Genomic DNA, 11640 nt, shown 5'->3' with positions numbered 1-11640 from the left:
AGAACCAAAACGCAGCATCAGTGGCAGTTTACTCATCAGTGCTGCTGACATGCATAGTTGTTGTCACTTTCCGGGTGGGATTTTCCAGCTGTGCTCGCCCCAATCTGGAAAATCCCGCCCGAGGTCAATGGACCTTTTCGTGGTCCGTGTCCCGCCCACTACGATTTCTGTGGTGGGTGGGAAGGCAAAATTCCAGCATCCGTTATTTTACTGATTATTGAGCGGGTAAAATAACGGAGCGGTAATTGGATAAGTCCTGATTTTTGTGGACAAGACAACTGGGCAATTTTCAACATTAGAGATCAGTTTTGTAGCTGTATCTGATCAGTTTGATGAGAGGTGCAGCTGGTTTTGGAGTACAACTCTTCAGCACTGCAGCTGGATTGTCGTCATGGTCTGTAGCCTTTGCTGTACCAGCGTGCTCAGCCATTTCTTGATAGCACATGGAGTGAATCAAATAGGCTAATGCCTGAAATCTGTAATGGTAGAGACCTCAGGAGACAGCTGGGGTGGACTATCCACTGGGTACTTCAAGCTGATGGTCGTGAACACTTTGACCTTGTCTTTGGCATTCATGTGCTTGGCAATGTCATCATTAAACACAGATGTCCCTGGATACTCTTCTACCTGTTTAATTGTCCACCACTACTCATGAATCATACAAGACCTCTGAGCTATGATCTAATCTGATTACGAGATCTATAGCTGTGTACATAGTATGCTTTTTAAAAATTCATTTATGGGACATGGGCATCGCTGGCTAGCCAACATTTATTGCCCATCCCTAGTTGCTTGAGGGCAGTTGAGAATCAACCACATTGCTGTGGCTCTGGAGTCACATGTAGGCCAGACCAGGTAAGGACAGCAGATTTCCTTCCCTAAAGGACATTAGTGAACCAAATGGGTTTTTCCAACAATCGACAATGGTTTCATGGTCATCAGTAGATTCTTAATTCCAGAATTTTTATTGAAATTCAAATTCTACTGTTTGCCATGGCGCAATTCAAACCCAGGCCCCCAGAACATTAGTTGAGTTTCTGGACTAATAGTCCAACAATAATACCACTAGGCCATCACCTCCCCTAATGCTACTTCCATTGTTCAGCATCTATAGGTTAGCAACTTGGGTGCTTCTCCTGGCATGCTCTGCCACACAGTTCATTGCACCAGGGAAACAAAACATTACAAGTTCAATCCTTTATATTGAACGTGTATCATCTGTGCCCAAGTTTCCTTCTTTTGGTTCCTTAATTTATGCATTGGAATATGTTATACTATATTGGGCTACACAAGTTTAATTCTGCTGCTTGTCCAAGATAACATTGAAGAGCCTCCCCACATTTTGGATGCAGACACCCAAGTATGTTTCTTCCATATTCAAGGTGTATGCAAGAAAACTTGTGTTATCTAGACTGATAAATGCAAAGCAATATATTTTTACAAAACATTGCAAGTATATTTTTATTCAAATTCAGAAACCAAAAAGTACTTCAGTTCTTCTGAGAGTTGGTGAAAAAAAACAAAACAGCATTACTAAATCAGCATTTATTCTTTATCCTCAAACTGTTACAAGTGCAGGATTCTGTTTTTTTTTTATACATCTTTTGCAAAGTCATAACCGAAGTCACCATCACGGACTTCAATTATTCTCAAATAGAACCTTGATTTTCCTTATTTGTTTCTGTTGAACTAGCTTACAAATAATGTTTTTTTATTAAATCAGCACAAAATGAAATGAACAATCCTTTTAAATTCTGTCATTTGATTTGCTAAATTACTTTTAAAGAACAAAAGGAAAACAAAGCATTTTTATAATAGGGTGTAAAAAGTGAGAACAATTTACAACCTCAATGTTAAAATTAATTTCCAGTTATAGTTCTCTAGCGATCTGATGCAATGTCTAAGCCAATAAGAAAATAGTTGTGTTAACAAAGCAGTTCATGTCATGCAATAGTCACTGTAGATGTAGGCACAAGGAGAAACCAGCAAAGCAATTCCAAAAGCTGAAAATAAGTGGAACAATTATTCTGATTTTTTTTTTTAAAAGGCATATGAAGATAGCGCTCTAACCCTTATTCCAGTAAACTACACATTTGTTCTTCAGACGTTACCACTTTGTCAGGGGCGAAAAAAAAGACGCTTTTTAAAGTTCAATCATTTTAAATAGTTCAAGGAATAGATCAGTTTGTTTTAAATCAAATTTATCAACTGATTATGGGTCGGAGAGGTTGGAAAGGCAAAACACTTTGGATATCCAGTTACAAACTTGTTTCAGTGTCAATGTTTGGTCAGTGATTAAGGGTACAAGAATGGCTCCACTGTATTTCTGTTGTAGCAATTTGTAGATTAGAACATTTTTACATTGAAAACAGATCAACTCTGCATTTAACATTTGAAAGGGAAGGTTCCAACCATCTAGCAACTCAGTAAATTGGCTCATGTCATGAAGTGTCTTTAAATTCAGTATTTTGCTTAGATTTTGTGGTAACACCTTAAATTATTTATTCTTCAGTAGTTTTACATCCAAACAACTTGGCAGCTTGAAGCACAACATCTGGACATTTCACATTAGGAAGGAATGTTCGAGTTGCTCGTTAGCCACATTCTGGAAGAAAGATACAAAATTGCAAAATTAATCATTTCGGAATCATTGTTTTCCCCTCATTTTCTTCCTAATCTTCTAGATTTACACTCTTCTTCAGGCAAGAACTTACAATCGGTAACAGTTCTGTGTTTGTAATCAACCTTCTGATAGTTTACCCAAGGGACCTTTCATTCTATGCAAACATGGACAAGGAATACTGGATGCTGATCACACCACAGCCCCAGTCTATTTTCTAAGTAGATCCATTAAGAAAAAAAATGCCATGAAAGGGGGCCATTCAGCCCATTTTTGTCCCTGTGCCAGCTATTAAATCAAAAGCGAAGTACTGCAGATGCTGGGAATCTGAAATAAAAACAGAAAATCAAGTCTGGCGGCATCTCTGGATAGAAACAAGAGTTAACAAGAGGCCTGCTTCTCTTTTAATGAAATAAAATGTCCCAAAGTGCTCCACAGATGCATTATAAAGCAAAAGATAACCTCAAATCACAAGAGGAGATTTTAGGGCAGTTTACCAAAAGCTTGGTGAAAAAGGGAGTGTTTTCAAGGAGGAACAAGAGGTAGAAAGGTGGAGGGAATACCAGAGTAGGCACTTCAAGACACAGCCATCAGTGCTGGAGTGATTAAACTGGGGATGCTCAAGAGGCTAGAATTCAAGATTATCTTGGAGGATTATAGGAGTGGAGGAGATTACAGAGAAAGGGAGGGCCAGGTTATAGAGGAATTGGAAAATGAGAGGAGAGGGAGAGAGAGACAAAGACAGCGGGCGTTTAGGGAATCAGTGCACTGGGGCTGAGTTCGTGGCTGGGGGAGACCAAGGGCTTTCTTGTGAGGTCTGTGGAGAACACTCCTGCTGCCCTTCAAGGTATATGAAAAGCTGATCTTCAGCACTTACCTTGGTCAGTGAATCCCTCTCACCTCAAACCCTCTGCCGGAAATCCTGCAACACTGGCCACTGGCTTACTGTAAATTAAAGTCATCGATGGCCTGACATATGTTTGCAAAAAAGTTTAAACAGGCTGCAATGTACAGGTTCCTCGATTCAGATGTTTTAACTTCCTTCCCTGACCCTCTCATCCATTGTTCAGTAAGGTTTAAAAACTACATTGAAAACTTTCAACTTGGATCCAAAGTGGGTGCAGAAGTGAATGGGATTCCTATTGATTGCCCGAAAACGTCAATGTGAGGTACAATTGCTTGCCTGGTCAAAGCCTCATTGAAAGCTGTGTACAATTCTGGTCACTGCAGTACTACATGATATTACAGTTACCAAAACTATACAAAGGAAAGTAAACAGAAGAGAGCAACCAGAATGACTATGAGGAAGGATGGATTGGATTACGAGAAGTGACAATGCAAGTTAGGTATGTTCCCAATGGAAAAGAGAAAGCTGGGAAGTGGTGTGATAGCTGCTTTTCGGGTTCGAAAGGGACTAGAGGATGTTGGCCATGACAGGCTATCTCACCTTGTTCAGGGCAACTCCTATGTTTCAAGGGAGATAAATTCAAAACTAATCTGCAAGAACAATATTTCACGAAGTGGTTAATCTATGGAACAAACTCACTGTGGAGACAGAGGGACCAGCTAGTATGGATTCATTCAAATGCAAATTGCCAGTGGCAACACATCTGACTACGGATCAGAAGGTTCCTGGTTCGACTCCTGACTGGCTCGTGGTAAACTTCTTAGGGCGGCACTGCTGCCTCACAGCGCCAGAGACCCGGGTTTGATTCACGGCTTGGGTCACTGCCTTTGTGGAGTTTGCACGTTCTCTCCATGTCTGCATGGGTTTCCTCCGGGTGCTCCAGTTTCTTCCCACATTCTGAAAGACGTGGTTAGGTGCATTGACTGTGGTGACTAGGGGAATTTCACAGTAACTTCATTGCAATGTTAATGTAGGCCTTACTTATGACTAATAAATAAACTTTAAAAACTTTAGTTGGAGATAGATAGGTGAGGTAGAAATGGGCATTGTTACAGGGATACAAGAAAGCAGTTTTGGTATCAGAACAGACACGAGAAAGGTAGCTCAACTGCATAAGCTGATGGAAGTCATGACTAGTCAGTGACTGAAACAGAACTGCAGAGTTTTAGCTTTACCCATTTCAAGCTGGAGGGAATCTTGTTTCCCACAAATTCTAAAATTGAACAGTTAGTTTAGGACAGCAGCAAAAGCCACGGGAGCAATGTTTATGTGGGAAGGCATGTTGAAGCTGACTCCATAGAGCAAGATTTCAACTCAGTGAAAACCCGTTCACTTACACATGCAAAAAAAATATAGTCTTATGCTCCATTAGTATATTGGCAACAACACAAGAGGTCATTCAGCCCATCTAGTCCATGTTGACTCTTTGTAGAACAATCTAATCAATCCATCCCCCGGCTCCATCTCACTAGTCCTGCAAGTTTATTGCCAAGTGCCCATCCAATTTCCTTTAGAAATCAGTCAATTATTGGAATTCTCCAAAAAGATTCTAAGTGCCGAATTCACGTAAAAACTGGAGTAAATCCCACTGCTTTTTTCAGCGAGACTTTCAAAATGAATGTCCCTAGGGTGAATCACTCCAAACATCAGGGGACGGGGCCTATTCCCGCCCGAGAGGCCTGCAGCATAGTGTTGAGCAGGTCACCATGCACGCGCCGATCTGTCAGCGCCGAGATTGGTACCAGTGCCAAGGTGCACCCTGGGCATTGCCACTTTGTCCCTTGGGCAGTGCCAAGGGCCAGGCTGGCATTGCCAGGCTAGCAATGCCCAGGGGGCACCCCCCTTACTCCCGACCATCTGGGGGTCACCATGGCACCCCCCCCTTCACTCGGGGGGGGGGGGGGGGGGGAGGGTCGGGCCGCCGGCTCTCCATTAGTGGGGAGCTGTTGCAAACCCTGCTGGAGTGAAACACGCCTGGCGGGGGGGAGGGGTGGAGAGGCTAGCAGGCTCGGGGGGGGGGGGGGAGACGGACTGAAGTCTTTGGACCTGCTAATGATATTAAAATGCCGATTTAAATAATTTATTCGGTTCAGCGCCAGAAATCAGCACAGAGCCAGAGACACGCGGAGGCCGTGGCACACAATAGGAAGCCCATTACATGGCCTTTGCTTATGTCTCCCGGCCTGTTGCGCTCTGGGGGAATCGCCCCCATTGTCTGCGCTTCCACCACCCTCATAGGCAGCGAATTCCAAGTTGTTAACACTCAGTGTCAGAAAGTTCTTCCTCACATCCCCCTTTCTTGCCCAAAATCTTAAATCTGATCCTTTAGTCTTTGTAGCATTAGCTAATGGAAACAACTTTTCTTTCCCTACCTTATTTATATCTGGCATAACCTTGTACACCACTATCAAAGCTGTCCTCAATCTCCTTTCCTCCAATGAGAATAGCCCCAACTTCTCCAAACTAACTTCCAGGGATGAAGGATTTTAGCAGCATTCTGGTAAATCTCCTCTGCACTCCCGCAAGGACTCATATATCTTCCCTCAAGTGTGGTGACCAGAACAGGACGCAGTACTTCAGTGGTGGCCCAATTGGGGTTTCACATAAGCTCAGCATAACTTTCCTGCGGTTTTTGTATTCAATACCTCCATCTATGAAGCACAAGATCCAAGAGGTGTGATCAAGAATGGAGTTCTCAGTAACACTAGAAACAACAATGCAGCCAATCCAAATGGAGAAAATGCATGGTGTATAACGTCTTTGCGGCAAACGGTATGAATGAAATCAGGAGGCAGGCAGTGGAAATGCAGAGAATGCATTTTCATCACAATGAACACGTTAATTAAATACAAGGATATATTGACCTAAATAACACTTAAGAAGTAGGTTAAGTACCAAATCACTGTGGTAGAAACAAGCCATTGGTCAGATTGTTATCCATTTCCTCATTGAAATGGTTCCTACCTCTAGTACAAGAAGAAAAGTCTGGTCCGGTGTGTTGCAGCCATGTTCTCAGACATATTTCTGATCTTCAGGTAGTTGATAAAACCTCTGAAAAACAGCAGCAGTCCTAAAAGGAAGAATAAAAATACATATTAATGCATTACTTTAGAAAGCACTCAGAAAGGGACAAAAAATAAAATGAACACAAACATACCATTTTATAACAGATAGAAGGACATAATGTCTTCAATTTGAAGCAAGCCACATCAGGAGAAAAGCTTTACAAATCTACTTCAGATCACTTTTTAAAACAATGTTACAACTAACAAAAAAAAAATTAAAAATCATTCCATTTGGATTCAGTAAGAGGTCAAGTATAAAGGTGGTGTTCAAATTGTTATATAGCCACTTCATGCCTCTCTCCTACAGCTTAATAAACTAAGTTACTTCCGCTATTTATAAATGCAGGAATTGGATTATACGCATAATATTCCTACTGTCAAAGTTTAAATGAACAGCAGTGCTGAAAAAGGTCAAATCTTCTCATTCAACCTTTCACAAGGCTGAAACAGAGGTGTATTTGCATAAAGAACAGAATTCCCATTTCCACAAGCAATTTTTATTTGACAACTCCTCACCAACTATCTTCACAAGGACATTTTTCTCAGTGACACCTGTATAAATAATAACTTGAGGCAAATTTTAAGTGAACTAATTTGAAATATTTCACTAAGATAAAACAAACCAGTTGCAGAATTAGTACAATAAAACACCAAAATGTAATTTAGTAATTATATTTAATAATTTAGTAATTATTAATTTAGTACAGTCCTAAAACAAAATGGGATTTTGGAAATGTGTAAAAAATGTAAACTGTAAAATAGACTTTGGTCTGGAATGGAGAAAGTGATCTCGTGCATTTAATTGAAAAGTTACAACATTTGAGCAAGCCATTAATCTAAAGGAACAAAAACAGAAAATGCTGGAAAAACTCAGCAGGTCTGGCAGCATCTATGGAGAGAAAACAGAGTTTATGTTTTGAGTCTGTATGACTCTTCATTAATCACAGTAATTCCACACTAACTCCATTGCACAATGTGTTAATGTAAGCCTTACTTGTGACTAATAAATAAACTACTTTTAAATCGAAAAATCCCGATTTATTTTTAATCCTGAAATTATTGCTCCTCTGGAAAATTCGTATCAGTATTAATAAAAATTCTTAAAATAGTTTTATGAATGCTACACTATAATTTAATATACTGGATCAAACAATTCAAATTTCATTGGTTTTTAATTTTAAAAATGAAATTGAGGGCATTTCAGTAACTGATATTACAGCTCATCAAACTGTTTTAATTTATTCTTGACTATATATGTATATTATATATATATATAAATAATATACACATACACTGGCCCAAACTAACTGGTAGAGAATTATAGCTAAAATAACAAAGCAATTCTGCCGGTTTCCAGGGTATCAAGTAGCTTTTAGGGTCCTGCTATGAATTGTTAGGATTAGATTAATTAAACATGCATTTCTATTGGCTACATTTAAGTTTCTGCTGTATATATTTATCCAATTTTCATGTTTTCAGAGTTTAGCCCTCATACACAATGTGAATCAGTTAATAGATGAATACAATATTAAATATTTCTGTGATTATAAATAGAATTCTCTCAATTATTCTTTCCTCCCTATCTGAAGATATTGACTTCATGCTGAGGTATGGTTCCACAGGCATTAATCACTCTCTGGTACCTCTTTCCCTTCCAAGTGGCCATTTTTCATGCACAATTTTATTAAGGACAACTATAGGGTCCCTAGCACAGCCACAGCTCAAGTTATCATAGACCAAGAGCACAGACTAAACTGCGAACTCATCTAAAATACAACCTTATTCAAAGCCTGCTTTGTAGTTATACTGAGTATCTTACAAAGCTATGCTGCAAATGTTGTTTAATCTCTAAAAAACACATTCTACCAATAGCTTTAAAAAACAGCAAAATACTGCAACACCTTTTGAACTATAGGCTTCTGCAATTGCAGGCAACTATGATTTAATATTGCATTAACAGATAGGCAGAAGTCTAGCACAGTGCTAGTTGTACAGTGCATTAGGGGCTAACATTGGAAACAGGGTATAAAATATTTATTACTGCCTTAACAAAATGAATGGCAAAGATTTTATACCCATCTGAAGCTATGTAGGTGGTATCACAGAACAATTCTGAATTCTAAGAAAGACACATGGCAAAGTAAGCATCGAATTGCCATATTTTAAGGCAATAGGGGGCTTTCTGGTGTCCAACAGCTTCAGATTGGCTTTTTATTTGATCTAAAGTACTACCAACCCCACTGAAGTTATGCTAAACCTGTATAAAATCTTAGTTAGACAACACAACTGTATGTATTACTCTATTTTCATAAAGGCTATAGAGACACTGCTACTTGAAAATTCCCAGGATTATTATTCTCGACCTGCTAATCACCTCAAACTTGCACACATTTTTCTTCCTCCAATTTCCTTCCCACTATTTGGTAGTCTGTGGTATGCCCCTATCAGAGTGATGGATCCCCTTTTAGCTTTTAATCCAGTCCACAGGAATTCTGTACCTATCTTATTGGCAGCTACATTTCTTCTCCTCCTAAAATTACAAGGGCCCAAATCTTCCTATCAGGGTCGGAACCCCCGTTTCTGGGCAGCTGTACGATGGAGGATACTCAGGCTGGGTTGGTGTGGGGGTGTTTCAGGTGATAGGAGGGCCAGTCAAGTCAGACTGGAGGTCAATCTGCAGGGTCAAAGGGGGAGTCGTGAGGTTCAGTTGTACAATTATTCAGCAGTCAAATTAGAATGTTTCTGCCTAATATTTCCTGAGCATTCTGGAGATTTTTTTTTCCAGGACATCCTGGGGAACAGGGGAATTGTCAATCACAAGTTTAAATTTCCCAGGCAATTCCCACTGAGTCAGAGGGTTGGGACTTCCAAGAGATCTTGTAGATCTAGTGAGGTACAATCCGGAGACTGGAAGATCTGGGCCATTATCTTTAATTAGTACAGCTATTCCATTCTCCCCCATCTTCCCTCCCTTGCCTTCATAAAAAGCTGGAAATATTTAGTTGCTAATACAGGTCTCCTCATAGCCAGGTTTCATGCATCCCGACTCTGAAAGGTCCCTCACTACAAATTAGCCTTCAATTTCTCCATTTTGTTTTGAACTCTCATGAGATCCTGATCGTGCTGTGGAGAAGCTCCGACGCTAGCTGAGCAGTGCTGCATGCACATACATCAATTGTGGAGATGCCATACTATCACATGGAAGGGTGATTTTAAAAAAGAGCATAAGAGAAATAACAAGCATGTGTTAACAAAAAGCTGCTAGGAGGCCAATACTTAGCTCTTACTGCAAACATACTGCAGTTATACTCTCAAACTTAGTACAAGCAATCCTCTACCTTTATTTCCTGAACTTTACTTTAATTGCCTAGATTTTGTCACGACCAGGATTGAAGCTTTGATTTGACTTAAACAGGGAAGGTAATGACAAGCCAATTAAGGACAATCACCACCTTGAAATAATGTTTTAATATTAGTTTTCTGTTGGCAATTAAAAGATTTGAAATAAAATAGTATTGAGAATACGTTGCACAATGTTAATAATGATTTACAACGGCCATTACACAGATGGTCAAAATGTATGCTTTGTAAAATTTATGTGACGCAGCTGTCAGTGTCAAACAGTATTCTACTTATATTCATCTTCATTTACATTTGTTTTCTCACTTTATGTGAGTTGACCTTTCACCAGGTTTGTAAAATAAAATGGGTTCTGCAATGTTGTGATCAGAAAGGTTATACAGTTGCAGTACAAGTCATTGCACGTTTCCAGGAATTTAGCTGAAAAAAAGCACACTGCTTTGACAACCAATGAGTGTAATGAAATTGTAAAAGCATTTATAAAAGGAAAGATTTATCATTTTTCACAGTGGCACAGTGGTTAACACTGCTGCCTCACAGCGCAAGGGACCCAGGTTCAATTCCGGCCTCGGGTCACTGTCTGTGTGTAGTTTGCAAATTCTGCCCATGTCTGCGTGGGTTTACTCTGGGTGCTCCGGTTTCCTCCCACAGTCCAAAGATCGGCAGGTTAGGTTGACTGGCCATGCTAAATTAACCCCGTCAGGGGGATTAGCAGGGTAAACACGAGGGGTTATGGGAATGGAGCCTGGGTGGGATTGTGGTCAGTGCAGACACGATGGGCCAAATGGCCTCCTTCTGCACTGTAGGGATCTATGATAATGTCATGGGTTTCTTCCCCATTCTTTGACAACACAGTACTTGGAATCTTTAAGTTTACACTATAATAGTAACAATGTCACAATGGTAAAGTTTCAAAATTTGCTTCATGCATTTAATTTGCTTGATTTTTCCTTTATCAATGTCGTTGTATTTTGGTTTATTGCACTCCCCAGTAAACACGCGCATAAAGAAATTGAGAGAGCTGCAAGTCAAATCCAGCCCACTAACTAATCCTATTTTTGCCTTAAGCAGCTCCAGCTTTTGGTTTCCCACCATTAGAAACGTCTGGTCAAAAATGTGTTTGTAACAGGTTTCATCAGCAGAAGCTCACTGCAGTGGCATTCAACTTCTGCTTCCAGCATGTTGCTTTCCTTCTCCAGTCAGGACCTGTAGTATCGTGGATACCTGAGGCAGGTCCCACGTGAAGGTGATGAACAGTGTTGTTGGGTGTGGAAATTGCACGTCAATCCATTGTACTTCTCCAGACAATGTCTGTAAGCGCTGCTTCAAGTTGGTTTTAACTTCTCACAAACCCAGATAGACTAGTTTTTTCCAGTGAATGTTTTTCATGATTAGTGTTTTAACTTACTTCACAGAATCATAGAGCACATCACATTAAGCTAACTAACCCCATCCTTTTTATATCCATGCCTATTTTCCTTTTGAAGTATCCAATTTTTTTTTGAAAATAACCACTGCATTTTCTCCCAGCATGCTTCAGAAGGTTTGTAAAGCATGTAAATCTCTCTGCTCTTAAACATCCTTTAAAATTGTATCATTTATTTTATACTCACTCTCCACATACTTCCTCAGAAACATCACTTTGCACTTCTCTGCATTAAAAAGGGGCGGTACGGTGGCACAGTGAT

The 11640-nt window shown here is 40.0% G+C and overlaps 1 protein-coding gene across 1 annotated transcript in view; it reads right to left on the bottom strand.

The window, feature by feature from the left end:
- Positions 1 to 1530: 1530 nt before the first annotated feature.
- Positions 1531 to 11640, bottom strand: part of ndfip2 (Nedd4 family interacting protein 2) — a 77059-nt gene continuing 66949 nt past the window's right edge. Inside the window, exons 7-8 of the mRNA XM_078221638.1 lie at positions 6492 to 6597; positions 1531 to 2605 (exon numbers count right to left, since the gene is read on the bottom strand). Of these exons, the coding sequence (XP_078077764.1) occupies positions 6494 to 6597 (104 nt within the window). The 3' untranslated portion in view covers positions 1531 to 2605; positions 6492 to 6493. The remainder of the gene's footprint in view (positions 2606 to 6491; positions 6598 to 11640) is intronic.

Source organism: Mustelus asterias, chromosome 10, assembly GCF_964213995.1.
Source record: "Mustelus asterias chromosome 10, sMusAst1.hap1.1, whole genome shotgun sequence".
Lineage (NCBI taxonomy): Eukaryota > Metazoa > Chordata > Chondrichthyes > Carcharhiniformes > Triakidae > Mustelus > Mustelus asterias.
Note: the sequence above shows the minus strand (reverse complement) of the source record. Positions and strands in the feature narration are given on the sequence as shown.